The sequence below is a fragment of the Pestalotiopsis fici genome (assembly GCF_000516985.1).
Source record: "Pestalotiopsis fici W106-1 unplaced genomic scaffold PFICI_Scf_6, whole genome shotgun sequence".
Taxonomy (NCBI): domain Eukaryota; kingdom Fungi; phylum Ascomycota; class Sordariomycetes; order Amphisphaeriales; family Sporocadaceae; genus Pestalotiopsis; species Pestalotiopsis fici.
This window is the reverse complement of record NW_006917096.1, coordinates 887,313-914,015: the sequence shown is the minus strand read 5'-3', so window position 1 is coordinate 914,015 and position 26,703 is coordinate 887,313. Positions and strand designations below refer to the sequence as shown.

General features: G+C 48.1%; 9 protein-coding genes across 9 annotated transcripts; 4 read left to right on the top strand and 5 right to left on the bottom strand.

The window, feature by feature from the left end:
• Positions 1–169: 169 nt before the first annotated feature.
• On the bottom strand, positions 170–7,601 carry PFICI_08749 (uncharacterized protein; the record flags this gene model as incomplete). The annotated part of the gene is made up of 11 exons (XM_007837330.1): positions 170–414; positions 485–708; positions 782–902; positions 967–4,316; positions 4,480–6,183; positions 6,423–6,727; positions 6,792–6,854; positions 6,914–7,003; positions 7,067–7,262; positions 7,319–7,376; positions 7,457–7,601. 11 exons carry the CDS (start codon positions 7,599–7,601, stop codon positions 170–172), a joined length of 6,501 nt encoding a protein of 2,166 aa, XP_007835521.1.
• Positions 7,602–8,132: 531 nt separating this feature from the next.
• PFICI_08748 (uncharacterized protein) lies at positions 8,133–8,984 on the bottom strand (the record flags this gene model as incomplete). The annotated part of the gene is made up of 1 exon (XM_007837329.1): positions 8,133–8,984. The coding sequence occupies one exon, from the start codon at positions 8,982–8,984 to the stop codon at positions 8,133–8,135; it is 852 nt and encodes a 283-aa protein (XP_007835520.1).
• A 567-nt stretch (positions 8,985–9,551) lies between these two features.
• Positions 9,552–12,910, top strand: PFICI_08747 (uncharacterized protein; the record flags this gene model as incomplete). The annotated part of the gene is made up of 6 exons (XM_007837328.1): positions 9,552–10,812; positions 10,871–11,027; positions 11,090–11,411; positions 11,570–11,727; positions 11,779–12,124; positions 12,245–12,910. 6 exons carry the CDS (start codon positions 9,552–9,554, stop codon positions 12,908–12,910), a joined length of 2,910 nt encoding a protein of 969 aa, XP_007835519.1.
• A 5,225-nt stretch (positions 12,911–18,135) lies between these two features.
• Positions 18,136–18,564, top strand: PFICI_08746 (uncharacterized protein; the record flags this gene model as incomplete). The annotated part of the gene is made up of 2 exons (XM_007837327.1): positions 18,136–18,264; positions 18,388–18,564. 2 exons carry the CDS (start codon positions 18,136–18,138, stop codon positions 18,562–18,564), a joined length of 306 nt encoding a protein of 101 aa, XP_007835518.1.
• An 11-nt stretch (positions 18,565–18,575) lies between these two features.
• On the top strand, positions 18,576–19,274 carry PFICI_08745 (uncharacterized protein; the record flags this gene model as incomplete). The annotated part of the gene is made up of 1 exon (XM_007837326.1): positions 18,576–19,274. The coding sequence occupies one exon, from the start codon at positions 18,576–18,578 to the stop codon at positions 19,272–19,274; it is 699 nt and encodes a 232-aa protein (XP_007835517.1).
• A 1,105-nt stretch (positions 19,275–20,379) lies between these two features.
• Positions 20,380–20,856, top strand: PFICI_08744 (uncharacterized protein; the record flags this gene model as incomplete). Its single annotated transcript, XM_007837325.1, has 1 exon — positions 20,380–20,856. The coding sequence occupies one exon, from the start codon at positions 20,380–20,382 to the stop codon at positions 20,854–20,856; it is 477 nt and encodes a 158-aa protein (XP_007835516.1).
• A 668-nt stretch (positions 20,857–21,524) lies between these two features.
• On the bottom strand, positions 21,525–22,202 carry PFICI_08743 (uncharacterized protein; the record flags this gene model as incomplete). The annotated part of the gene is made up of 1 exon (XM_007837324.1): positions 21,525–22,202. The coding sequence occupies one exon, from the start codon at positions 22,200–22,202 to the stop codon at positions 21,525–21,527; it is 678 nt and encodes a 225-aa protein (XP_007835515.1).
• Positions 22,203–23,175: 973 nt separating this feature from the next.
• Positions 23,176–24,772, bottom strand: PFICI_08742 (uncharacterized protein; the record flags this gene model as incomplete). The annotated part of the gene is made up of 3 exons (XM_007837323.1): positions 23,176–24,164; positions 24,230–24,436; positions 24,511–24,772. 3 exons carry the CDS (start codon positions 24,770–24,772, stop codon positions 23,176–23,178), a joined length of 1,458 nt encoding a protein of 485 aa, XP_007835514.1.
• Positions 24,773–25,469: 697 nt separating this feature from the next.
• PFICI_08741 (uncharacterized protein) lies at positions 25,470–26,514 on the bottom strand (the record flags this gene model as incomplete). Its single annotated transcript, XM_007837322.1, has 5 exons — positions 25,470–25,552; positions 25,586–25,821; positions 25,893–25,983; positions 26,076–26,166; positions 26,233–26,514. 5 exons carry the CDS (start codon positions 26,512–26,514, stop codon positions 25,470–25,472), a joined length of 783 nt encoding a protein of 260 aa, XP_007835513.1.
• Positions 26,515–26,703: the final 189 nt, after the last annotated feature.

Sequence of the window (26,703 nt, the reverse complement as noted above, 5' to 3'; positions counted from 1 at the left end):
TACATATATTCATCTACACGATACATGTTTCAAGGTTGACCGATAACTCCAACAACAATGCCGACATGAACACCACGTACCATAGGATCCAGGCGTAGGCGAGAGACAGGAGAACATTAAATCACTCTCTGATCGTGCTGGGGCTCAATATAAGCCCTCAGTGGCAGCTTTAGACTTCGCTACTGCTGTAACTACCAGATGACGAGCTACTGCTGCTATCTTCCTCGGCTGCCTGTTGAGCTATTTTCGACTCTTTTCTCGTTTCATCTCCATCATATGGGCCCTTGAACATGAATCCGGAATTCCCGTTCCCATCATAATCCCAGAACTGTGCCCGCAGAACGCAACCTGCCTTACCGATCCGTGTACAAATGGCTGGATACAGCCTTCCACGAATGTTGTCAAATGCTTGGCCTTGAATGTTTTTCGATTTAGTTTCATTCTTGTTCATCATCCAGCAGACGTAGGAGTTTCTCTCACTTACCAATGACTGTTCCATTCCTTGTATAAAACGCGATCCCTTGGACAAAATTGACTCCACAGCCAATGACGTCGCCATTGTCAAAGCCTTCGCTAAACTTGGCCCCAGCCCTGGAGCCGCCGTAGGCTTTCCCATCGTCATGATGTACACCCCAAGAACCGTCAACAAAACCAAGGTATTCGTCCTCCAGCGGAGTGTCTTCGCGACAAAAGCCGATACCAAGCACGCTGTGGGTCGGGGCCGGCGGTGTAAGTACATGTTTTGAAGGCAAAATCTGTCTTAGAGACTAGAAAAACTTACTCTGAATCATCGAGGTTATAGACAATCGTGACCTCAAAGTAATACACACCGGACGCACCGGGTACCATTGGGTGGTCAGCACGAGCAATGCACTGGGGGTATTCATTTTCACGGGGCGGGTCTGTAGAAAGGAGAGATGTTGTTAGCAATCAATTATATCTTGATAGAATTACCATGTCGCATACCTTGAACGGTAATCGACAGCGGATTGGGTTCGCGAAGTAGAGCCGTCGCGTGGTCCGACGCATGCCACTCACGGGGCACCGCCTGAGGATCGGTTGTCTCCAGCGAACGGAATAGTGGGCCATGGCCGAGGTTCTCGCTGGTACTGGCCAAGATACCTACCTGATCATACCTCATGGCGGTGTAGGGAGGGCTCCAGTCGTCAGAGTCGGCCAGTTGCCAGTCACTATCCAGCTCCTCCAACAGGCGCTCGATAAAGCCTGGATTTTCTCCGGCTATAGCAGCATTGACAGCCAGTCGCACCGAATCACGGCGCCGAATACTATCACCGCAATCCTGGACCGCTTTGAGGATTACATCAAAGGAGTTGCGGCTAGATCCCAGCGCAGCCCAATACAATGAGTCCCTTCCCCGGTTGTTGGTCATCAGCGGATCTGCACCAGCCTTGATAATGTCTTCTACAAGGTCATCATAGTCCTGGCGGATAGCATAGACCAGTGCTGTTCTCCCCAATTTGTCCTTCGCATTCACGTCCACATGCCGTGAAATGAGACCACCAACCATGTCTGGGGCATGAATCACGGCCAACATGAGTGGGGTTCGCCCGGCAAAGTCCTGTTCGTCAAGATCAATCTCCTCTCGATCCCACAAGATTTCGACCAGATCCAGACTCTTCCACACGATTGCATGAGAAAGCGGACCACGTCCTGATGGGTCTTGGCAATTGATTTCCATGCCGTGCATCAAAAGCTTGTTGAAGATTTCAGTATCGCCTTTCTTGACTGCAGCTTCAGTGGTACTTTCCCTGCCTTCGGCTTGGACATTCGGATTCGCACCCCGAGACAATAGCTTTCCAACATACTCAAAGTTGCCACTGTTGATGGCAGCAATCAGAGCTGTGCCATATCTTCCACGGCTGGTAGAGTTTGGATCTATATCTTGACCCAACAAGAGATCAACAACGGCCCAACTGTCATTCGCAATAGCCATCTCAAGTGCTGTACCTTGGGGTCCCACGAAGTTTACATCAGCGCCGGCCTCGAGTAATGACTCAATACAATCTTGAGCATTCTCACGAACAGCGGCGCAGAGAGGGCTTCCGAAAGTGCCACCTGTTATGTTGACATCAGCGCCGTGCTCTAATAGCAGACGTACGTAATCATGTGACCGATTCGCTGCTGCTGCCTGTAGCGGTGTGTGGTGTATATGCTCATGACTGAAATTATTGACTCTAGCACTCCGATCTAGGAGCATCTTCATGATTTCTGTGTTGCCCGATTGCACCGCAGCCATCAGAGGTGTTCCATAGCGTTGGCAGTCGACCTCCAAGTCCGCATTCTTTTCGACAAGACATTGCACGACTTCGAGGTTTTCATCTAAAATGGCCACGTGGATTGGGGCAATACCCTCGTCGTCTCTTGCATTGATGTCAGATCCACGAGCAACTAGTAGTTCGACGGTTGATCGAGATCCGCTGTCTCCTGTAACGTGCAAGATTGTTTGTCCCTTCTTGTTCCTCATTGTTGGATCCATGCCTGCGTCCAAATGATGCTGAATGATCTCATGCCCTCGATAATGATCTGCGGCTTCGTAAAATGCTGGATTTCCTGCCTCGTTCAGTATCCTTGGATCTGCGCCGGCGTCCAGCAGTAATTTTGTAATGTCGCCTCTGTCATAAGCTGCATGGAGAGGCGTCCAGCCATTCGACCTTTTCTGGACGTTGACGTCTGGCTTGGGCGAAGCATTGAGGAGCTCCTGTACGGAATCATAAGAGCCATCGTACGCTGCTTTCCATAATGGTGTAACCCATTCATCGTCGTGTGGATCAATGGTGGCTCCCCTGTTTAGCAGAAATCGTACAGCACCTTTTGAGTCATGCTCGGCTGCCCAATGCAGTGGCGTATCTCCGGATAGGGTCCTTGCCTCGATTTTGGCTCCATTTTTGCATAGCAGCTCCATCAAATCCACTTCGTCTTTCTTCGCCGCCTGATGAAGTGCAGTAGCTCGCGGGCTACTGTCATCATTGATCATCGGCCATTTATTGTGCAAAAGGACTGGTATACACTTCTCGCCGTCGGCTTCTACGGCTGCATACCATGCATCTTTTGGACCTTGGAGGTCCTGGGGCGTGTGTTTTGAGAGCAAAGGGAGAAATGCCTCAAGGGTCTCGACATGGCCTTCTCTAACAGCGAGGATAAGCGCAGTATCGCCATCATCGTCGGTTGAAAGACATGCATCTTTCATGTCTGGATGCTCCAGAAGTGCAGCTGTTATAGCCGTATGGCCGTATGAGGCAGCCACGTGAAGGGCCGTCTGGCCACTCTTGGACTTAAGATCTGCTCTGGCACCAGACCCACGCCGGGGATTCAGCAGGGTCTGAACTGTCCACAGCCTCCCAGATCTAGCTGCACAGTGCAAGGGAGTCTCCTGAGGCTTGTTCAGCGCATTGATATCAAAGTCGGTTGTCGATTGTAGCAACAATTCGACGATGGCTTGAGACTGATTGGCGGCCGCCCGGTGAAGGGCCGTATTTCCTTCATAATCCTGAACTGCCATCACTTTTCCAGAAGCTAACAACGTGGCAACAACTTCAATGTATCCTCTCTGGGCGGCCCATAGCACTGCCGTCGAACATTTTCTTTTCGAAGCATACCGATTGTCCTTGAGTAATTCTTGGACAATTTCAAGGTGATTGTTCCTGGCCGCAATGTGCAAAAGCTCATTTCTCTCTTTTGCAGGATCGAAGGGCGCCGACAGCTCCGGTTCGGCAGCTTCGTTCTGATTTTGAACTGCGTGTTCAGACCTTGACAGGAATTTGCGCAAAACAACAAGGTTCCCACCCATCGCAGCTTCGTGAAGTGGGGTGTACTCATCATTTGAAAGTGATTGATCGTCCGCCCCAGCGTCTAGCAAAATGTCACATATCGATTCGTAGCCGCTATATGCGGCAATGTGGAGTGCTGAGCGCCCATCCACTAGTCGAGCACCGATGTCCGAGTGTTCCAGAAGTAACTTAAGCGATTCCTCAGCTCGTCTGCCCACCACAGTCAGTAGCGGCGTCCAGCCTCCAAACGATTGAACGTTCATGTCGACGCCTGCGTCAATCAATAGACGAAGTGCGCTTGTGTTTCCTGTCGCTGCAAAGCAGTGCTGCATCGTGTACCCACCTGGGGGATATTCAGGCACAGCTGAGATATCGGCACCCTTCTGAAGCAGAAAGTCTGCTACTCTGATTCTGCCCTCCCGAGCAGCAATTAAAAGAGGTGTATTTCCCGCGGAACTCTGCTGATTGATCAACTCCGGCCGAAGTTCAATCAACCTTTTGATCATACTTATGGGGCCATGTCTTACACTACAAGATGTGTTAGCAATTGCCTATTTGGGTAGGTAAATGAGTTTGAAGCAGCTTTTTCAAGCAGTTTGTCTGAGTCTGCTCTCTCGCAAAACCATTTTGGGTAATGCTTGCTTATGAGACAACCCAGAGAAGGGGATAAACGACACTGGAAGTTGCTTACGCCAAACAGATTATATCGGAGGACTCTGCTCCATAGTCCAGCAGCATTTCGACAACTTCTTGGTTGTTGAATATCACTGCGATCTCGAGAGAATTGGAACATATCTTGTTCAATTCCTCTTCAGTATGCGTTGAAGACTGCCTTTCTCTCCGAACTATATCAACAACAAGATCTGTAAGTCCAAAACGTCCAGCAATGTCCAATACATGGTTGAAATCGATATCGATATGGCCAATGTATTGATGATAGAGTCGTGACCAGATATTCAAATTGTTCTCTTTCTCAAACATTGTAAGAATACGATCTTTGACCTCTGGCCGGCCACGCATCCTTTTGTAATGGTCCGGCCAGTGGGACACAGCATATCGACTTAGACCTAAACCCGGACCTTCGAGGGGAAGGGGCTTAACATCGCCATTATCTGATATCACTGAACTCGCTTCAGTGGCTGAAACGTCCTCATATTGAGGGGTAGACTCGAAGACAAACTCGAGATAATCGAGCAGTCTGTCTAATATCGCCCCATCTGGATCCTTACTATCATGATTGTCTTGATCGGTGAAGGCATGACGCAGAGATTGATGCAATGGATATACCTTGCTGCCAACGAGCTTGATCAATGTACCTCTGAGACACCGGATATCTTGGCCGATGTTCAGTGATATGTTTGCAGAAAGGAAATCGCCCGAGAGCTGACCGGGAATGATGAGAGCAGCCACAACAGCGAGTTCAGTCTGATATAGCGGACGAACAGCGAAAGTGATCCACTGAAGTAGTGGCAGCACCGGGATGGCGCACCGTTTCTGGCCATCATGAAACGCAAGCTTGTACGTGTCGGTCAGAGACATTGTCAACTTGCCGATGTAGCCCAGGATTTGCGCACGAGTGGTGGGAATCTGAGCAATTTCCAGAAGTTTCAGGCTGATTGTAGCTTGGAGGAAGGACGAGTTTGTTTGAATTAACTTTTCGAGGATGTCGGTTTGTCCTAGGGCATACTCAGGACGTATGTGAATCAAATGCTCAATTTTTGAGCCAATGTATCCCTCAAGCGTGGACTCATAATTTGCATCGTGGATGATGTCAATATAGCGACAGTTTGGTTTGTTGTCGCCCAAAGCACCAATGCTATAAGCTTGGTCTTCATTGATAAGCAACAATTTGCAAACGCTTGACAGGTCCTGGCGCGTTTTGAGCAGGTTAATCAGCTCTGTTCCATCTGATGACTCGTTCGGGAATGATCCGTGAATGGCAAAGAAGATTGGTAGATTGGGAATGCCCTCCAACAGGAACAGTAGTAGCTGTTCCAACATTTCCACGCTGAAGACGGTCTGGTGTGTAATCCAGGTCGATATCGGCTTTCCCCTTGGAAATGCCGATGGGCAGCTCAGAAGAATCTGACGAATGAGGGAGATGTATAAGTCTCTTTTGGGTAGGCTCTCCAAGCTTTGGTTTACGAAGGCATATGTGAGAATGATTGACGTAGGAGTAGTCTCTCTCAAGAAGCTAATGAGGCGAGAAGAGGCCTCGATTTTACCAGATCCCGGAGGACCAGATATGTGAAGAAGTTTCGGTGAATCTATTTCGTACGATCGCCAATCAGAGACAGATTTATGATGGAGAATCCAGTCAAATGAGTTCATGGATGGTCTCGAAAGTCGTATCTGATGATTTGAGAAGCTGATCTTTGACAAACGTCGAACAAGACTGCGGCACCCGCGAGATTCCACTAGCAGAAGAACTATTAGCCGTCATTGCACCTAGGCACTGATGTTTGCGAGGAGGGGAAATATACATCGTGGGTCTTGAGTCCATGAGTTGTTAATTATATCGAAGATGTGCTCGCTTATCGTATCACCGGGATAGAATCGCCACAGGTCTTCTCCTTTGTCGGTTGAGATCAAGGTTGTTGGCTCACGAGAAGGGCACGGTGCATTCAAAACGACCTGCCATGAGCAAAAATGAGACTCTTGAAACGATTATCGAGAGGTGCAGATGTTTGAGACGTGGAATGTAGCTGTTGGATACCTACCGGCGATTTTTGTGATGACATTTTATCGCAAATGTCCACGGTCCTGTGGTGTGCTTGAATAGCAGCGAAAGCCCAAGATAGCTCTTCAAGAGCACCTGGCAGCTCCCTCAGAAGCTCTGTAGGGGAGTTTGAGCTCAATCCAGCGCTGGATAGTAGATGTAGCAATTGATGCTCCCACGAGCCCGGGTCAGCCCCGATCTTCACATCCTGGAAGAAGAACTGGTGTAACAAACTCAAGATCAGCCAATTGGAAGCTCTTCTTCTAATCAGGTTCTGGACTTACTAGCACTTCGGCATCGCTGGCCAAACTGCCGCACTCGGCATCCTCGGAAGCGATCACCAGTGCCTATATAAACAAAGTCAGAGGACAAGATGATCTTGAAAATTGAAAGGGACAGTTCATACCTGCTTTGCCAGAGCGCAGCCCAGATCGTGGCCAAGTATGACACATGGCAGGGCTTGGGCACTCATGAGCTCATCATGGGCAGACTTGGTCTGCATTGGAATAGAATAAATTAGACATGGTTGATACATTTGGTACAATACTAGGCAACTCACCAATTTCCGCCGATCCTTCAAGATTGTGTCCAAGAGGCACTCTGCTCTTTCTTGAAAGCTGCCGTCTCCCCATCTTGCATGCTCAGGAAGGAATGCGAAACTGGTCACAAGTGCTCGTGGAAATCGCGTGGACCAGAATTTGGTCGCATTCTGGCAGGCAGTTGAATCATGCCCAATACCATGGACGAGTACAAGGCTGCAACGTCAAGTCAGTAAAGAGGTATTCCCTTGGATTTGAGCAGCCGGACATACTGAGTATCTTTATCGGCATAGTTCTCCATCACATTCATATGTTGTCGCCAGACTTGAGCTGGATCGATAAAGTCCGCGACAGTATTCTTCCCGGCGCGTATGAGAAGCTCGAGATACGAATTGAACCACTCTGCTTACCTGGCTTTGGCCCCTGGCATCGGCTCAACTCCGCCGTGTGTGCCGAGTATATGGCCTGGGACGTGACCCAATTTGTGCCGCGCACCAGCTCATCCTTGATAGACGCATGATGAAGAGGGGGTGCACTGCCTGGCGCATCGCACATAGGACCTACCTGCATCGTCGGCAAAGCTGAAGCTGATGGGTTGGCAGTTCAGTGCCCAGTCGGTGCCAGGGTGCTATGTACTAGCGCTACAATTATTTGGCGGGGCCGCCCGGCCAGTGTCAGCTGCTGCATCATTACAGGCGCACACGAGCCCGTACGTACAGGGGGCTTGGGGGGAGGGCGCCCTGAAATAGACACTAACCCCTACCACTTAATGGTACGTATACGTAGTACCTAATGCACCATCATGGCACATGTGCAGGTCGCACCCACTTACGATTAAGGTACAACCTAGGTACCTAGGTTAGGTAGGTACGAAGCATATTGAACGTTTTACTTCACCTAGATCCTCTGTGAATGGCTTCTTCATGGAACTGCTTGAATGATGTGCTCAAATCTTCACAAGCATATCGTACAGATTACTTGCAGTGCATTATTTTTAATCCTAAGATAAAAAAAAAACCACAAGGGTTTGCAAAGGAACAGCGCAATGCAGGGAGAGGAAATCACAAACCACTACATTTTATTATATCAAGCCGGAACCTGGATAAGTGTCGCGATGATCACGTCAGCCTGTTCCTTGATATTGAGATCTCGCATGTTATCCAAATCGACCTTGTTGGGGTCGAGGGTGGTGATGCCCAATTCCTCCAAATCTGTCTCGTCATCCAATTCTACTGGGTCAATTGCATCTGGGTTCTTGCGCCCAAATAGCCTCCTTATCTTGCTCCCAAAGTCAACGCCAGTGTCTACTTCGATAGTGAAGCGGAAGGGCACATCGTCTCGGCGTTTCAATAGTACCGCTGTACGCAAAAAACTCGGGATTCCCTCCTTTGTGATTTCATCTTCATCCAGCTTGAAAATGACGCGATTGTCTTTGCCCCAACCGCCAACGACACGCTTCAATCCAATTAAAGTGGTTGCGTGGGATTTTTCCTCGACTTTGGACGTTTCCCACGTATATCCGACCTCGCCGCCGACTCCAAGGACCGTTCCATTCAAGCCAGCATTGACAGATTGCTTCAGGTCTCTTGACGACGTGGTCTTGTTGATTGCAAATTGACCAGACGGCGAAATCGCAACGACCTCGGGTCGGTTTCTCAGGTTCTCGCTAGCATCGTCAAATGTCAGCGTAATGGTAGCGCTGCTGAACCGCCGTGCGCGCTCGACACTGATAAAGGTGAATTCGAAGACCAGAAGGGTTGCGGGGTCACCATCTTCAGTGTAAGACCCATGTGTAACGCTGACAAGGGTGGCTTTTAAAATCAAAGCTTTGCCTTCGTCGATCAAGACAGACCGGGCTTTATCGCCAGGCAAGTTTTGCGTGCGAAACCCCGAATTGGGGTCCCCTTCCTCTAGAAGAACAATGTCGTCTGATCCCATGTTTTTTTCTGTTGTTTTAGCGTAAGTTGATCTATTTGATTAGAGGCGAATGAAGAGCACTTATTGTTGGGTGTCTACCAGGCTGAGGATGGAACCTTGTAAGATAAAGAAAGCATCTTCCGAGGTAGCTCCACTATCGTAGGAAGGTAGATGTACCATTCATGGACCCATCGAGTCGCTTACATTCATTCCGAATGCAGATTCTCACGCGCGCCCCTGTCGCCGCCGCACCAATCAACATATCAATCTACAGCGGCTACCTAGCACCAGCGAATCCTTCAACGCTACTATACATGCATGGCCCCCAAAATGGGCACATTGATCCTGCAAGAACCCCCGGGTCTATCAGCAGCCATTGTCGGAGCTTCCATGCCGAGCACTTTTGCTCGCAACAGTCTGCGAGCCTGGTCTCCTGAGCATTTGCAATCAATCAGGCCGTCTTTGCTTCATTGCTACTCATGTTTCTGGATGCTGTAGCCTATGTACGTTGTAGCACATATACTTTTCTATCTCTTTACTTACTGACGGCCAGCATAATTCTTCCTCCATGAGTCAACTATCGACAACATGGATTCTGAAGCGAGAGTGGTGATACGCTCGAAAGCGTCAAAAGAGGCCAAAGAAGCCAAGGAGGCCAAAGAGGCGAAGGGGTCCAAGGACTCCAAGAAGAAGCCGAGCCGTTCAGGGGAGACATCGTCGGCCAAGAAGACAAGGATATCGCCCAAAGAAGTGATTGAAGCGGCATCCAAGGTTGATTTTACCGATCGGAAAGAAAGAGAGGTCTTTGAGAGGGACTACAAGCAGAGTTATATGCGTCCTTTGAAGTACAAGACCGTTCTACACATCCTAGCCGACAATGAAGACTGGGATGAGGATACATACTGGTCAAGCGAAATGTTGCGCCAGTTTCTAGATTGGTTTCTTGAGATCAACCATGACTTGTTGGAGAAGAAGAATGGGGACGACTACACCCCGTTACACCTATCCCTTGTACGCGGCAACGCTATTTTTGTCGACGCTCTGCTGAGAGACCGCAAACTCAAGAATCTGAGCAAAGTTCTCCCAAGCACGTGCCAATATGGCAATCCACTACATCTGGCAATCAAGAATCGACTGCCCATTGGTCACCTGATGATGATGGTGGACAAGTGCACGCAATTCGAGGGCATGTTCACAAAACGCGAAGAGAAAACCGGACAGACGCCGCTCCATATTTGCATGTCCATGGACTTGAAAAAGAATGATGAGGATGAAGGAGAAGATGACCACGACCTTGGTAATGAGGAGAGCGAAAGTGACGGCGAAGACGAAGAAAGTACAGAAGATGACGAGTCCCATGGAGGAGATAGCGATGATGATGATTATGAGAAGATTGACGAAGGCGGTGGGGCAAAGTCCGCGTCGACGATATACCGAGGTGGAAGCAAACACTCTACACTGACTAGGACACCGTCTGGGCTTGATCCTCTCCCGATCCGCACCAATACAACAGGACACAACTCCAAAGTGGTGACAGTCCAGTCACCAGCAACGCCAGAACAAGGCGAAGCCGATTTCAAGGCTACTCAGGAATTCCTCAAAGTAGTCGAATTGCTCGTACAAAAGCATGAGTCTGTCTTGGAGACACTTAATAAAGCCTCTCGAACCCCGTATCAGGAAAGGATACATCAATTAGAGCACCACATCAAAACCAAGGAAAAGAACGTTGACGAGAAACAACTCCAACTTCGGATCACAAAAGACCCCATCGCTTCGTACATACGATTGCACTGCGTGAGAAATTTCGATCGGGATCGGATCATGCGTTGTCTATATCGTCCAGGGCAAGGTACGCATGTGTTTCACACACTGACGAGCTCTTGACAACAAAACTTACCATTGTGTAGAACGTCACATCGAGTTTGATCTGGGCGGATTCCCACATGCAACAATTTCGGAGGACTACCTCGAAAGATTGAAGAGCCATTTGAAATTTGAGAGCATCTTGAAATATGTTGCGATCCCAAAGTTGACGATGGATTATCCAATACGTAAGACTAAAACGTAGGTCTAGCCCCGGATCAACTGTGCGTTCAGTAAATACTAAACTCGAATCCGCTGTGAAGAAAAAGGACGAGTGTCAAGAAAGGTCTCTCGGATTTGACAAACGTTTTCAAGTGGTTGGAAAACAACGGCGTCGAGCGGATCGTAAGGGTCATGGTCCTAGACGATAGAAACCCTTCTCATTCCGACACCAGTATTCAACAAGCTCTTTCTCGCTTTCAAATCGAGACATGGGACTGGAAGAAGCTGGATCTGAACACTGATGTTATTTCCAATTCGACCAAAGTCGTCCGCGAAATCTCTTTATACTCATCTGGAAATAATGCAGTCCTCATGGGATGGTCAAGCAGCCAGGGACTTCCAAACCCGATCAAGTTCCCCAGTGTACGTTCTCAAGTCAGGAATCATTATTGGTCTTTTCTAATGACAGCATATCCGCAGCTGCAAAAAGTCAATTTGTTCATACGCAAGGTACGAATATTAATTGCCCACGAATGATGGCAGAATTGTATTGCAGTGCTTCTTGATCTAACAGATTGCAGGGCCTCGAAGACAAGGAGACTTTGAACTCATACATCAGCAACTTCAAGACGGCAATCTCTGACGCGACTCAGGACAGAGTAAAGGTTCAAGAGATACATGACGACGAAGACAACAGTTATACTTCTGAATTCAAGAATTCTGGCGGTGCTACGCAATTGTACGTGATATTGGCCTATTTCTAGGGACAGGTGCTGATTGAAAGAAACAGGGATAATACTTGGATCGACTCTCTGGCAAAGTTCTCGGATTTCCTCAGAAGTGCTCCAACGGCTGAGGAAATCAGCGAGATCAAGATCGCTGTCATTGACGATGGTGTCGACGCATCGCTGGCTGTGTTTGACGATAAGATCAAGATTGGAAAGTCATTTTGCCTATATGCCAATTCTGAGGACCTCCGAAGTCCTTATTATATCCCATCTGGCAACCATGGTACTTGCATGGCGACTATAATATGCCAATTGTGTCCCAAAGTCTCTCTATACGTGGCAAGACTCGACGAGAGAACGAGTGCTGATGGTAAACATCGGCAGGTCACGCCAAAGTCAGCAGCAGAGGTAAGTGCATTTATCCTTGGTCTACCCAGTATATATCGCTCCTGGATGGACACATCATGTCTACCCAGGTAAACACTGGTCCATGCACTTCAACGACTAAATACTAATTGGAATATATAGGCCATTCGTTGGGCCACAGAGTGCGGCGTCGACATGATCTCAATGTCTTGGACGATTGAAACACCGGTGGAGGGCAATAAAGACATGGAGTCTCTCAAAGCTGCGGTTACAGAAGCTGCGCTTAAGGGCATTCTCATGTTCTGCTCCACTAGTGACCAAGGCAAAAGCACAAAGGACTACTGCTACCCAGGCGACTTTCCTGACCCATTTCGTATCGGTAGTGCCACCGACACAGGCGAACCCAGCGCCTGGGTCAATCCCGAAAAGGTCGACTTCCTGCTGCCCGGAAAGAATATTCCCTTCAAGAACAATGAAGGCAAAATTGTTTCGTTCGAATCAGGCAGCTCGGTCGCCACAGCAGCAGCCACTGGCCTGGCGGGTCTACTTGTCTGCTGCAGCCGGCTACTGAAGGAGGATGGTGCATCCATGCTCAAGAGTGAACACATGAAAAAAGTGTTCACAAACATGTCACAATCGTCAGGGTCAAAGAACCACTTTCCACGGGCACGGGAATTTGTCAACAGGTTCAAGAGATTTTACGAGTCGGCGAGGACCGGGAAATCTATCAACTCGTCATCTGTGTCTAGCAGCTTGCCTGCAATCTGGGATGACAAATGTGACTTTGCGCTGAAACGCGTGATAGACAATCTTCGAGACGCTTATTAGTAGGTGGTATAAGGCTTGATCTTATGTGGATCATAGCAGTACTATAGGAGCCCTTGGTTCAAATATTTTGCTTCCTTACATTTGAGGTCACCATTGAGGTATAGAGTTGCTGAGAACCTGCGTAGGTAGCCTTCAGCACAACTTGGTGTGCATATCAGATTATGGCCTTTATAGAAAGATTTGTAATAGAGCCTAATGAAAATGAACAACTTTGCCGCAAGGTGGAACAAGAACTGAGATTCCATCAAATTCTTCATCTCAACCAGGGGCTCAGAACGTATGGAGTTCAGTCGGGACATCATTAACGCCCCCGCCCATTCGCCAGTGAGCAGGATGATGAATCCAATTACACGAAGAGTCCCACCAAACCAATGACTAGTACGAGACGTTGCACCGTAACTGGGTAGACGATGCCGAGTAGGTCAGCACGAGAGATGTCGTAGACCAGAGGTATCCTTGATGCCAATATTGATAACCTCGGCAATGAGTACATGCCGACATTCGAGTAAAGATTGAGTTCATGAAGACTCCCAGGACATGTCTAGCGTAACCGATCGCTAGAGCAGGTTGGAAGCATCCCCGATCGAGGGCAGGCCCGGGAAATGCGGCCTCCACGAAAAGATGCTGTCCTCAGTGGTGCGGCCGTATGGTACCATGTGGGTTTTGGAACACTCCAACGGAGAAAAAAAAAAAGAGTTCACGACCCTCCAGGTGTTGAAGAATTCTTAAAGTGGGCCACGCTGGCTGACGTTGGGGCAGCCGAGCCGGCCATCAGCACGGAGTTTGAGGCACGTCAATGTCTCTGGCCACTACATACGGTAATAGCCGAAACAGTACGGAAGTCGCTAAGAAAAGTTGTTTCCCTTCTCATATGTACCTGAGTACCGCTTGCCTGCTGGGAGTTGTGGTTGACGGCTGTTACTCTCGGCCGGGAACGAGAACGATTCTCTACGCTCGTGATTGGAAGCCCCTGTAAGCAATCTGCTCTTCGAGGCACGAAGACTGTCAGCTAAGCAAAGTGTCTCAGCTCAGCCTACAGGATCTGAGGCGCTCAATGACTTTGAGAAGCGACTTCCGTACGAAAGTACGAGATAGTTCGTCTTTGATATTCTTTTTTCTGGGTATCGTTCATGTCGTATGGACGTGATGGAGTTGTAGCGCCGCCTATTTTGCTGCATTTGTGTTGGCGAAAGCCTGTTTCGAGTTCCCCGTAGACAGGAGATGAAGTTTAAAACCGTTGAAGAACAAGATCAAGTGCATACAGATCCGAGCCGCTGTGATTGCGAATCTGCGCGTTGAGGGCTGCCGGTAACCTTTTCCGGCAGAAACTTGACTTTGCCAAACAGCCTCTATTGTCCCATCTCCTTGGTCCCTGGTTCATCTGACCATTTAGAGCCCGAGATTCATATAAGGTTCAACCCGTGTGCATTGGCGCCCGGCATTTGACGTGCTTCAGTTCGCCCAATAGGTTCGTCTTCCTGACCGGTCCCGCCCTACCCAGGATTCGGAATCAACCGCATGCAGATCCTCGCCCCCATCCCCCGTAATAGCTGCATTAGCTTCCTTATATCACTTATCGTGCCAATGGAATAGACGTGTGCCCTATTCCATAAGGTTTCTGGGCCCTGTTCAGTTTTCGTTCCCGCATCTGGTAATCATTGCGACATTTCCGATAAGGCATTGACACTGGAATCTTTTCAAAAGTTGTTGGCCGCGACGTGCTCCATATCCCAGCAATCCCCTTATTGCGGGGACGGGTCTCTATCGTGGCTGAGATTATTAAGTGGATTCATCAAAAGACTAGATTCTTCTTCTTATCCCTCAGATTGTCTGCCCTTTTCTTGAGCGGCTCCATGTTCTCGTCCAATGTAATCGAACTCACGTCAACGCACTCGCGCAAGTGATATGCCAAGGCTCTTTGGGTTTTGCGTTGATATTAGTATTGTCCAAACGATGGTTAAAATGTGAAACGGACAGATGGTAGAAATACAACAATATTGATACTTGGTGCCAGGAAGCAGATGATCTACAATATGTGGTTATGGTTAGTGGTGGCAACGCAGAAGGGCTAAATTTCCAGCCACGTGCAATGGCCCGGACGCCCGACTGGTGAGACAGCCCCAAGGCTCCACCTCAGCTTAAGAGTCAAGGTTGAAAGGCATCAATATACACCTCCTCCAGCATAATATACGTTAGATTGGTACATGCCCCATATTTCTTTGCCCCGGTGTGCCTGGTATCTTCCCTCATTTTTTTTTCTACGGTACGATACGGCTTATAGAAATTTCTAGCAACTAGTGTGGGCACCAGGCGAAGAACCTCTATAACAGCCAGTATTATGCAGCACAAAATATATGGAAGAGTACGTGGTAAATCACTGGATCCAAATATGGGGCTTGGTACCGATCTAACGTTTATAATTCTTGAGGGGGTGTACTAATGCACCATGCCGTGTAAGCTAGGGTTTGTGCTAAGGTGAAATCCCCAGGTTGCCTACCTATGCAGTACCGCAACGCTAGGCAGGTGGGCTTTTCTCTCTGTTTTGGTTTTATCCAGCGTTCATAGGCTCATATATTATGTACTATAGGATCCTTGAGCCGGTTTCATGCAGGATGTGGGGCCGTCATGATATTTCCACCCCGTCCTATAGGTGCTCGGCCGTGAGATGAGTGTACACGAACCACGCCGCGGCGAGATCCGAGATAGTGTTGCCGATCTGAATTATGGGGGATCGCTACCTGCTCACTGCTTAGGCACCTGGCCAGCACGTTTATGGACAGAAGTTCATTACAAAATAACTCTGTACGCTTTGTGATACCATTCCGACATAAGGCAATGAGACTCTGTAATGGGCATTTCAATCTCTCATCGTGCGCACTTGACCTGTCTCTTTCTATTCAAGTCCAAATGAATGCATGGATTGCATGTTGGGCGTCGATATGAACTGTCATCTTATTTTAAGAGTTATTGGTGTGGTGAATATAAACGAGCGTATCTAAAAACTGTATATCGAGTCCTGAAAACGAGTTATAATTACTTGCCACATCTCAAGTCCACTGATATATGCCAAGCAGTATTTTTCTTGGTCCATCCAACAATGTGACCGTTGGATGGACCATCTCTCCAATATTTGAACGTTATAATAAGCATGGGGGAAATGGGGAAGGGTCGAGATTGTTCCACCGACACATTATCAACCTTTCTGCAGCGTCAGGCAAACTTGGCGAAAGCTTAATATACCACATTCTACCTATTAGAAGGAAGCGCTAAAATCAGACCTTGCTCCTTGAAATTCGAGGAGAAGCTTCGTAGGTCTCGCATCTATGTACCATAATCGTTGACCGTCTTACGACTCTTCAGTCAAGCATCACTGCGTTCAAGGTTTCGTCATTTTGGGGCCATAATACGCCATTTGTGATTTTGTGAGCCCGTTTGCCGTGCATTGGAAAACAAAACTTGAAGATTATTTTATTTTATTTTAATTGCAACTGGCAAACGCAGAAAGGTTAAGATCGCCATGTTATTCTGGGTTACTCAAAGCCACATAGTAGCTGGCTACCCTGCTAGGTTATTCGGCGACCTGATTCATTCACTGCCTTAACGTCCTGCAAGGGGAAAATCTAGGCAGGGATCCTAGGAACGCCCCGTTCCGTTCTTTCCCATGGACCTGTCGTGTTATTTTCGGCTATGATATTGACTTACAGATACATGTGAAATCAGGTAACGAGCATGTTTAATCGTATACTATAAAATAATAAAGGCGTATATAACACACTGCACTAAACATTATAAAAGTCGTTGCATGTTCCTAGGCATTTGTTATCCCTTGCCATATACCAGATACGGGCCTTTCAATGAACCAAATGTATTCAGCTTTTGTAGGTAGACAAACGCAACCCCAGTACTTGATCAAACTTTGGTCATTAATAGAATCAAGATAAGGTTTGATGTTTTGACGTGGCATATTTTACTTCGGGTCCGAACCAGCCGTGAGGCATCCAGCAACAGCATGTAGGCGTACATGACTAAAGCACGGGTCCATCCCAACAACCCACAACATAGCCTTTGCTTTTGACACCGCATTCTCACCAGTATGGCCGGCGGGCCTTTGCTTGCTGCTATAAATCCCTCCACTGCATGGCTTTATTCATAACAAGGGGTACGTCAAGGAAACATCTGCAAATGCCTATAAACCGTTGCATTACGGATCCCCCTTTTCGATCCATGTTTGGTGTTTCAATGCTCTCAGCACTAGGTTTGAAGCTGGTTCATGGAATTCTTGTGATTCAAGAACTTTGACCGTTTTCATCATTCATCCCTTTCCTATTCAAACTGGCGAAAAGCCACCAATGGAATTAAAAAAAAAAAAAAAAAAAAAGACGTGAGAAAATAATCCCGACAGGACATTTTGAAAATGGTATGCCGTGTATCTAGAAGGTGAACTTGCATGTTGGAATGCATGGAAGCCGACAAATCGTACCATAAAAGCCTTATATGAGGATCTCGGATATATGGGTTACGCCATCCATGGATCATTCATCATAAACATTGAACAAAGCACGGTTGTCCAAAGAGACAACACGGAAGGTCCACATTGGTGGACACCCTGGTCCTCAAAACTGAGACCATTCTTTCAAATCACCACTTTGCCAGAGGGAGAAATTCAGGGTCCCCCATGGGGATTTCGTGAGTGGAGACGTCATCAACCATTCAGGCATCTGCCGAAGTATTTTCTGAAATAAGCCACCTTTCCGACTGCCCGGCCATCGATCTCCCTGGAGCATACTGCGGGGAGAATGGCACGAGCTTTTAAATCATCGGTCCGAATCTTCAAAACTATCTTCAGCTCGTCGAAATGCCGGGGTGCACTATATCCACATGATCCCACCATTGATCTACCGAATGGATCGTACATCGAATGATCAAATTGGCAGTATATCTAGACACGAAACCGTTTACAAAAAGTCGACCAGCAGAACGTCTGACGGGCTAGTACAATGACGCCAAGTGAACTTTCGACTATAGTAGCGCCTGAAGACGACTGGAGAACGATGAGCGATTTTGCAGAGAAGAGAAGAGCACAGAATCGACTGGCACAGAGGAATTATCGTCAGTGATCTCGCCAAAGCACCATAGAAAGCTCCCACAAATTCTGATTTGGACCAGGTCGGAATATAAAGCAGAGAATTCGAGACTTGGAACAACAAATTGCCACTCAAACAAACATGCTCACAGTTCTAGGAACGCCAGAAGCAATAGGAGGCAAATCAGTCAACTGGCCGTCGCAAAACGCGGAAGCTCTCCAGGAAGGCTCTGAGGCACAAATCGGCTCACAATTGTTTATTACACAAAAGGTAATTCTAACATTCCCTTCACAATATTTACGGGACTTTACAATAACAAGCGGCCTGATCTAGGAGTCGAATAATTCTACCTTCATAATATCCCAGGAAACGTTGAGAGCCCAATTTTCACAGGACTTCGGAACGCTCTGGTCGCAATCTCAAGGTCTACAAGCCCAGAGCGAGATCCGAATGCAAAATGAAACTGAAGAGCAAGTTGTCGTCGAGCCATCTATTTCAGTGACAAATCAAGTCAATCATAATATTGGTAAGACGATCCGAATCACCTTCTACTTTTTTGTGAAGCAATAGATGATTTATACATGACATCTATGTGGAAGGATTTCGAGAATATCGAATACAGATTTCGAAAGAGTCGAATTTGTCACGGCAAGCTTGCTGACCCGCCCTCAGAACTTGAAGGACATCAGAAATGTTGCAAAACCTTTGAGCAATCTGGCGACTGGCCAATGGATAATTACGAAGAGGGTGACCTTTTGGAGCATTTCGGAAGCGTGGGCTCAGGTGGCGCAGGCGCCCGTACCAGAGCAAGAAGCTCCTCATGGTCTGAATTTGCTAAAGGAGGCGCACACCGGCCGTCACCAGCAGGGTGGCCCGGGCGTCCCACGGCCGCGGCAACACTCCAGCAGCGAATCGAATTCCTCCTAAAATGCTCAGAAGAGGCAGGGTTCAAGGATTTCGACACAGCTATTCACAACTATTATACGGCAAAACCAGATGGCCCCATCTGGTCAGGGGCCCGCGAATCGAGTGAGAGGCATGGGCTGTCTGAGCTTCTTATAGAAATCTGTGCAGGGCGCCAAAATTGGGCCGGCGATCAAGCTCATCGTTGTACAGATCAGGTTCTGCACTCGGCAGAGGAGGTCCTGCTTTCCGAGCTTCGCGTATTTACCGAGTCCGATGGGATGGATTTCATGAACGTTTTGAAGTCGTACGGCCTTAGATCACAGTCAATAGACTGGAAACACACGGCCAGTATTCTCCAAATAAAGGTACGGTAGGTCTGTGGAGTAATATACCAAGCCAGGTTTCACTAACGGTAACAGCTGCCCAACATATGGCTATTTGTGAGCGCCTTATTGCACAGGTCCACAATGATGCATGGGCCCAGAATGCAAATACAACTCACAGCATACATCGTTTCCATGTTGTATATCGTCAATACTTCTTCAGCAACCGAGTGCCACCGGTTTCTCGATGCAATAATATGATTGCATCGTAGATATATGTAGTTAATAGACGCGGTAAAGGTAGAACCAAAATAGACATCCAGACGCTCGGTACCTTGACACCTGGGTTTTGTAACCAAATTAAATCATTTACGTAGTCTCGTATAGTCGTAAAATGTCTTCGTACTCGTGATTCTCGTCGCTTGTGATGCTCCCTCCAAGTTTTCTTCCTGCCTCTTGCGGAATCTTGGGTGCGGAAAGCACTTAGGAGTAATGCTTATGGGACAATAGCTCCGAGCTATATGCAGGATAGAGGCAGACCGTGCTAGGCCATTGATAGCAGCCGTATATTTTGAAATCAGAAATCCAAGGTGTAAAGCGAGTATGGTTACTTTTCATGTTACATGTATCAGATATTCCCGTGGGGGTCAATTCTCGATTTATCACCTATTTTGCTCAATCAGCTGTTCCTTCCCCAACATGATTTCTTTCTGGTTTTTTTTTTTTTTTTGGAAAAGGTGTGGCCACGATGAGGCCATCGTGATTCCAAATTGTATGGATGCGAGCTGCCAAGAAACCAAGAGCTACGTTGGATCGGAGAATACCTCTAAGCTCGATATGGTCCAGAACGAGGGTTTGGAAGATGAAAAGTTCCATAATTTCAACTCTTTACCGCAACGGGTAGTTATTCACTAACATCTTCTCTCTGGCTTTGTAGGAACACTTTGATCATAGCTCCGCTAATGATACTCAGTACCCTAGCAAGTGGCCGGCCGAAGCCAGTATTCCGGGCTACCGCCAATTCATGGAGGACTTTTTGGAGAAGTGCCATGTTGTAGGCTGGAAAGTTCTGGAGCTCTTGGAGCAAGGTCTCGGCCTTCCAAAGGGCGAACTTATGAGCTGATGCTGTGAATCTCCCATCATTGACGAACTCCGCATGAATTATTATGCTCCCATCTCCACGGAGAAGCGCGCCACCGGCAAGTACCGTCGTGTTTGGCCACACACGGATTTTGGAGTGATCACGCTCCTCTTCCAGGACGATGCGGGCGGTCTCGAGGTGCAAGACCGCTACAGCTCCAAGCCCGATTCTTTCATCCCCATCGTGCACGAGCACCCCACCGAGGTGAATGTCTATGTGAGCAACAGTCTCGAGTACATGACGAACAACTATCTCAAAGCGGGCCTGCACCAAGTTGCTACCCCGATCGATATGCAAGACGTGGCCAAGGGCACCCTACCAGAGCGTCAATCCCTTGCATGCTTCATCAAGCCTAGACGCGAGGTCAACGTTGGACCGATGAAGCAATTTATCACGGCGGAGAGACCTAGGGCCTACGAGGACTTGACAGGCCTAGAGCTTCACAGGGTCAGAGTTGGAAAGCTGTACGGAGCTCCCGTTGAAGCGTACTAAGGCTAACACATCACTCAGCGGCCAGTGTGGCAGTCCATTTCTGTATTTCCTTTTTCACCCACCTGGGATATCTCGAATACCACATTCAGATTGAGAGAATTGCCTTTATACAAGTCTCATTCTTGGTGGTTCGAGTTATTCTGTCGATTCGTTCGTTGCCATTTCTTGTCTCGGTGTATGTTAGATAGCTCTCCAGCACGTCTCTTCTATCACTCGCTAGAATTATTTCAAGTCTTTTCCTCTCCTCATTTTCATTTTCCCGAAATGTGCCATCATCATGAAGAGCTATAAACTCGACTTGCGCTTCCATCTACGCGAACTGCAAGCATCAGAGGCTGCTTAACCTGAAGCGCCCAATTTACATATCCACCACGTTTTTCTGAACTAAGGCCATTACACGCACGGCTGTAAGGTAAAGTACTGTAACACCTCTTTCATGGTCAGACACTTTGCATAGTCTACTTGTCCTGCGTGACTGCACAGTTTCGATACTCCTCCCTAGGAATCTCGCAGTAATGTTAGTGCAGCCCATTTCTCTCGCACTCTGAGTGTCCGTTTTGTTCTCGTGCTAATCTGGGAAGCAAGACACCGTCTCGTCAAATCTAAATCAATGCTTCAATACAGCATGATATTCCCGCAACGCAGGTGTACCCATTCCCAATCAACGCTCAAGACCTGCGAGCCAACGCAATGCAGCTGAACAGAAGTTCCTCTCCTCCATCATCTGCATTCAACTTGATGATCCTCTTGATGCCCATGTCTAGTGCTCGCGGACTGAGAACGTCCTCGTCATCGGTGAGACTTCCTCTCTCCAGAGGACCCATCCTGGAGCCTTCCAGCTCCCAGAGCTTTCCACCGCTCTTGACAAAACTTACAAAATGCCCACCCTCACGCTCAATTGTGGGATCCGCATCGCTGTCGCCAGCCTGCTCGACTGACTTGTGGGCAATCTCGAATGGCTCGTTATTGTATAGCATCTCGGCGCGTTTTTCCATTCCCAGAGGTATGGCAAGGCTTCGTATCGCCGCGAGGTCGGAGTCCGACTTGATAAAGTCCACGGCTGGACCGTTGATCAAGCTATGGAGCAGACCGATGGAGCCGCAGGCGTGGCCAATGGTCTGCTTGAACCAAATGACGGGCTCGTCAGGGCCGGAGCCAGTGTATGGCTCCTTGCCAGCGTCCTCGGCCTTGCGGCTTCGGTCCCAAGACGGTGTAAGTGGAATGATGACCAGCAGAGCCAGGACTGGTCGTGGGATATGTGCGAGTAGTTCGGGTTCATCTAGAGAATATACGTCGTAGAACTCGAGCTCGGACGATAAACCCAACGTTTTTGCCAGCTGGTTCATTACGTCGGGGTGGTTCTCTGCCGTTTGCGATGAGTTTCTACTCAAAAGTTAAGTGGCCCACGGTGGGCATGAATTTCTTACCAAGCATTTTCCATGTCTTGCCTGCCATCTTGGTGGTAGTGAAGACTTTTAAAAGCCAAGTATTTTGTGAGGAAAGCGTTGTTGTCAAGGTTCACTTTGATAAGATCAATGACTAGATCTCATTACGGGAAGTGCGATGTCGCGATATAAGTATGAGAGTCGTTGAACTGTGCTCGCGGTGGCAGTTCTTTGTACGCGCCAGTGCCTGCCTGGGTTTTGCAAGACAGATAACACCTCTCCCGCCTACTAGATACCTAGGTATCTAGGTAGGCAGGCACCTACTGGGTCTACGCAATCGAATTCAACACCCATTTAGAGGGACAGGTATGATTGGTGCCCAAGCAAGCAGCCCGCAAACCTTAAAAGACCCTGAGATTTAGTGCCCGTTAGAACCGCAGGATTCCCTCACGTTTACAAAACGCCTAGGTACACTAGACTCTTTACCCCGCGCCCCACCCCACACACAAAACGCATCGGATGCAACAAGGCAAGCATGAGCTCTTCTGCTACGCTACTGTGGGGTTGCGGAAACGCTACTATAAATACAAGTTGAAACGAGAATAGGTGATATATTGCTAAACCCCGAAAATGATACAGGATAGACACTAATAGGGTAGAGTAGCTTCTTTTAGACTTGGTGTTTCTGCCTCACCGACGTCGTTGTTAGTTTTTCATTGGATACTTTTGACACCTCGTTCCACGTATAGACCGACCGTCTAATGCCCGCGCACCAACTAGATTCCAATGTACAGCGAAGTAAGGGTCTAGAAATGAAAAACACCTCGCGCGGCATTTTCTTCTGAATCAGGACTACACATACTGACTCTACGCCAGAGTCTAATATATATATATATATATTGTGACTAGAAGATCATGCGGAGCTATGGATGCATTAATTGTTCCAAGGCCAATCTTGCACCGGGAGGTCATCCTCAATAGGTTCAACGCCAGCTGCCTGCATCTTTTCTGACACAAATTCGGCAGATTCCCAGACGCGCAGTATATTTCTCCCAATGATTTTCGAAATGTCGTCGTCGGAGATGCCCTGCTTGATCATCTCGGTCACTAAATCGGGAAAGCGGGACACGTCGTCCAGTCCTTCGACCGCCGCCGGCATACCACCAAAATCGCTCCCAATGCCGACGTGGTCATAGCCTATCAGGTCACCAATATACCTGACATGGCGAACAACATGTTGCATCGTGGCGTTGGGCGGATAGAGCTGTGGGACCTTGTCAGGGACAGGCGTTCCGTCCGGCCAATAGCAGCTGACAAACTCTGGGACAAAGGTCACCATGACGATGCCTTTTCGGGCACGAATAAGCTGTAGGACATCGTCGGGAGCGTTGCGTGGATGTGGACATAGCGCAAAGGCGTTGCTATGGCTCATTATTGGGGGCGCAAGCCGTCCATCCCACCCACTCGTTTGCTTTGGAATGAGTCTGCGGACCGACGGAGCGGTGGATCTTTCGAGTACCTGTTGTGCTGTAGCAGCGGAGGCATGGCTCAGGTCAACCATGATGCCGAGGCGGTTCATCTCAACGACAATCTTCTCGCCAGCCGGGCTGAGACCGGACCATTTTGGTGGAGCCGGTGAATTATGGTCGCTTCCGGGTAGTCGAACTATGGCAGCGTCTGCATAGGCGTTGTGGCAGTTGTGGGCCAGGGTGGCATAGCGCACTCCTGAATGATAGAATTCTCGTAGTTTCGCCGTCGAGTTATTAATCATGTGCAGGCCCTCTAGGCCGAATGCTGTGGCAATGCGACCAGATTTGAAGATTGAGCCGACGTCATGGCTCGCCGACGCCGTCTCAAAGTTGTGTGGGTACTTTCCTTCGATCCGTTTGAGCACATCTACAGCTGCTTGGGTGTTCGTAGACACTTTTCATATTCTATCAGCACATGGCCAAAAAAGTTGTGTACCTAGCGACTAGCAAGCAACATACTCTTGGCGAGATATTCGGCGTCATAGTCGTTTGTAGGGCAGTCAGTGAATATGCCCCAGAATATGCCGCCTACTCGACCTTGACGTAGCTTGACCAGGTCAGTGTGGCCATCTAGCTGTCCGTTTTCGAAAGGCGTCGTGAAATTTGAACTGTTGATGCGATCTCTCACCAGCCATCTCAGGTAGTAGCTGAGATCATTGTGGCCGTCTGGTCACTAGTTAGCTCTTCCCATGCCATAGGACGGCATGAGTGGAACGACCTGCCTATCAGAGGGGTATCACTGAGAATCTTGTATGTTCTCAATTTGACTATGTCGTCGTCATCGGCCGGCAACTCATACGAGCCCAGCCACAATCGCTTGTATCTCGATGATAAAGCCAATTTGTACACGGCGAGCGACACCAATAAAGATAGTATCAAGATGAAAGACCTCATAAAAGCACGTTTGGTCTGGATCACCAGAGGTCGGTTGTTCTGGTCGTTTCGAACTGCACGGTCGTAACCCGGCGCAAATTTATGCGTGTCACTCACGCAAGCCGCCATCTCTCTTCGCAAATTTCGTGGGGAAGTTTGAACATTCAAGGAGAGCTTAGAATCCAGTTAGGCTGAAGTGGAGGTCAGAAATCCAATGCAATGGTGAGGGGTCGTGTGGTGTGTTACATTCAACCACGGACATCAGCCACACAAAGCACACGCATTTGTCTGCTAACATGCATATACCAAGGCCTAAAGGCTCCTGAGACACGCATTTTTCCTTTTACCGCAATTTATCAAAGTGCAAAACTACCGCTCTAAACATGCATGTTGCCTGGGAGCGATTATGATCATGCTTTGACTCCTTCCTAATCTGGTCGGCTAGCTGTTCGCTTCTTATTTTCTTTTATGATTGGTCATTCATTCATCTTGTCTTTGCACCAAATGTTAATGGACAAGGCAGTAATCACACTCGCATAATTTCTAGTGCGAGAACTTCAATCAAATGATCTTATCGGGCTACTTCATCGCCCTGAATGCAAACAGAAATTAATTTAATGTACGTATGAACTTGTACCATTGATAGCAAGATTTGGTCAAATGGACAAAAAGAAGAGCAGAAACTACTTGAACTAGCCCTCTGTTTCTGGCATAACAGCCTCCATGCGAACACCGTACACGAAAAGGAAACATTGTGCATAGTGGCGAGTTCTGGCGCTTTATGCATTCTTGGGCTTGTTGAAAACCAATGCGCGAAGCTCAATGCTCATTCGCGGAAGTGCATCGGATGGGCAGCGTGGATGGTGAAAAGATGCATGAGGTGATTCTCCTCAAAGTCAGCAAAAGTCACTGTAACTATTGCGTGAGAGGCAATATACGTACTGGATGCCTTGACAGATGGATCCGAGTCAAACATTTTAATCAACAATACTTCGTCTTTTTCCTGCTTACTCAAATAATACCATTTTTGGTTCGGGCTGTAGTACGGGTAGATGGTTTCTCCTTTAAAATTCCTCCGGACGTGGTCGCAGGCAATCAGGTCAACATCAGACACGGAGGTGCCATCGCAAAGAGCGAGCGGGTAATCTTCTACAGGTCCTCGGATAGGGCGCCAGATGCTAATCGAGATCAAGTTAGTTATCGATCTTTCTAAACGTACTCCTGGTCTGTAACATGCAGTAGCACATACTTGATCACTCGAACCCTGCCTTGCAGAAGATTTTCTGCGTCATCAGGCAGATGAAGTTGAACTCGTTTGAGGACACTGGCTGCACTTTGATCTATCTGCTTGTCAGCTATCTGTAAAACCCGCTACTTTTTGAACTATGTTTCTTCTTGCCCGGAAAGAAACACGTGCAAATCTGTAACGTACCGATATGTACGTTCTGCGAAGGTAGCAGCCAGGTCGTGAGATCATTCATGTCGAGGCGACTCCGATTCCTTGGAGCTGAAGCATCGCGTAACTGTTACAGTAAGCCAAAAGTCTATTACGGGGTAACAAGGATTCGTGGGTTGTTGTCATGACATACTCGCCAATCAAAGAAATAGACGTTGTCATAACCCTCATCTATGGTCTTGAGAATCTCCCTGGCCTCGTCGAAATAGCACGATTCAACCTTTTCACGATCCTGAAAGTCGGATGTGTCCATCTGAGTAGGCCACAGACGACTCTCGAACCCATGAATATCAAGTGAAAACGAGTTTAAGCTCTCGCGCATGTCTAGGAACGTTTGTTCCTGGACCTCAAATTCCAGATTCGTGGTACGTGGATCAGCGGAGCTCTTCTGGACAGGATAATATATCTTATCCATGGCCAATAATCAGTCATGGCTTCTCGCCGGTAGTCCGTGGAGGGTATCTTTCAGCTGATTGATGCCTTGGCTTTCGAACAACCAGGAGGAAGGAGTTTCAACCTCTTTTGACTCGTCTGGAAGAAAACAGAGGGGAAAAGGAATGGCATTTAGATACTCACTGTAAAGGGCTTCTCTCGCTGATAGAGC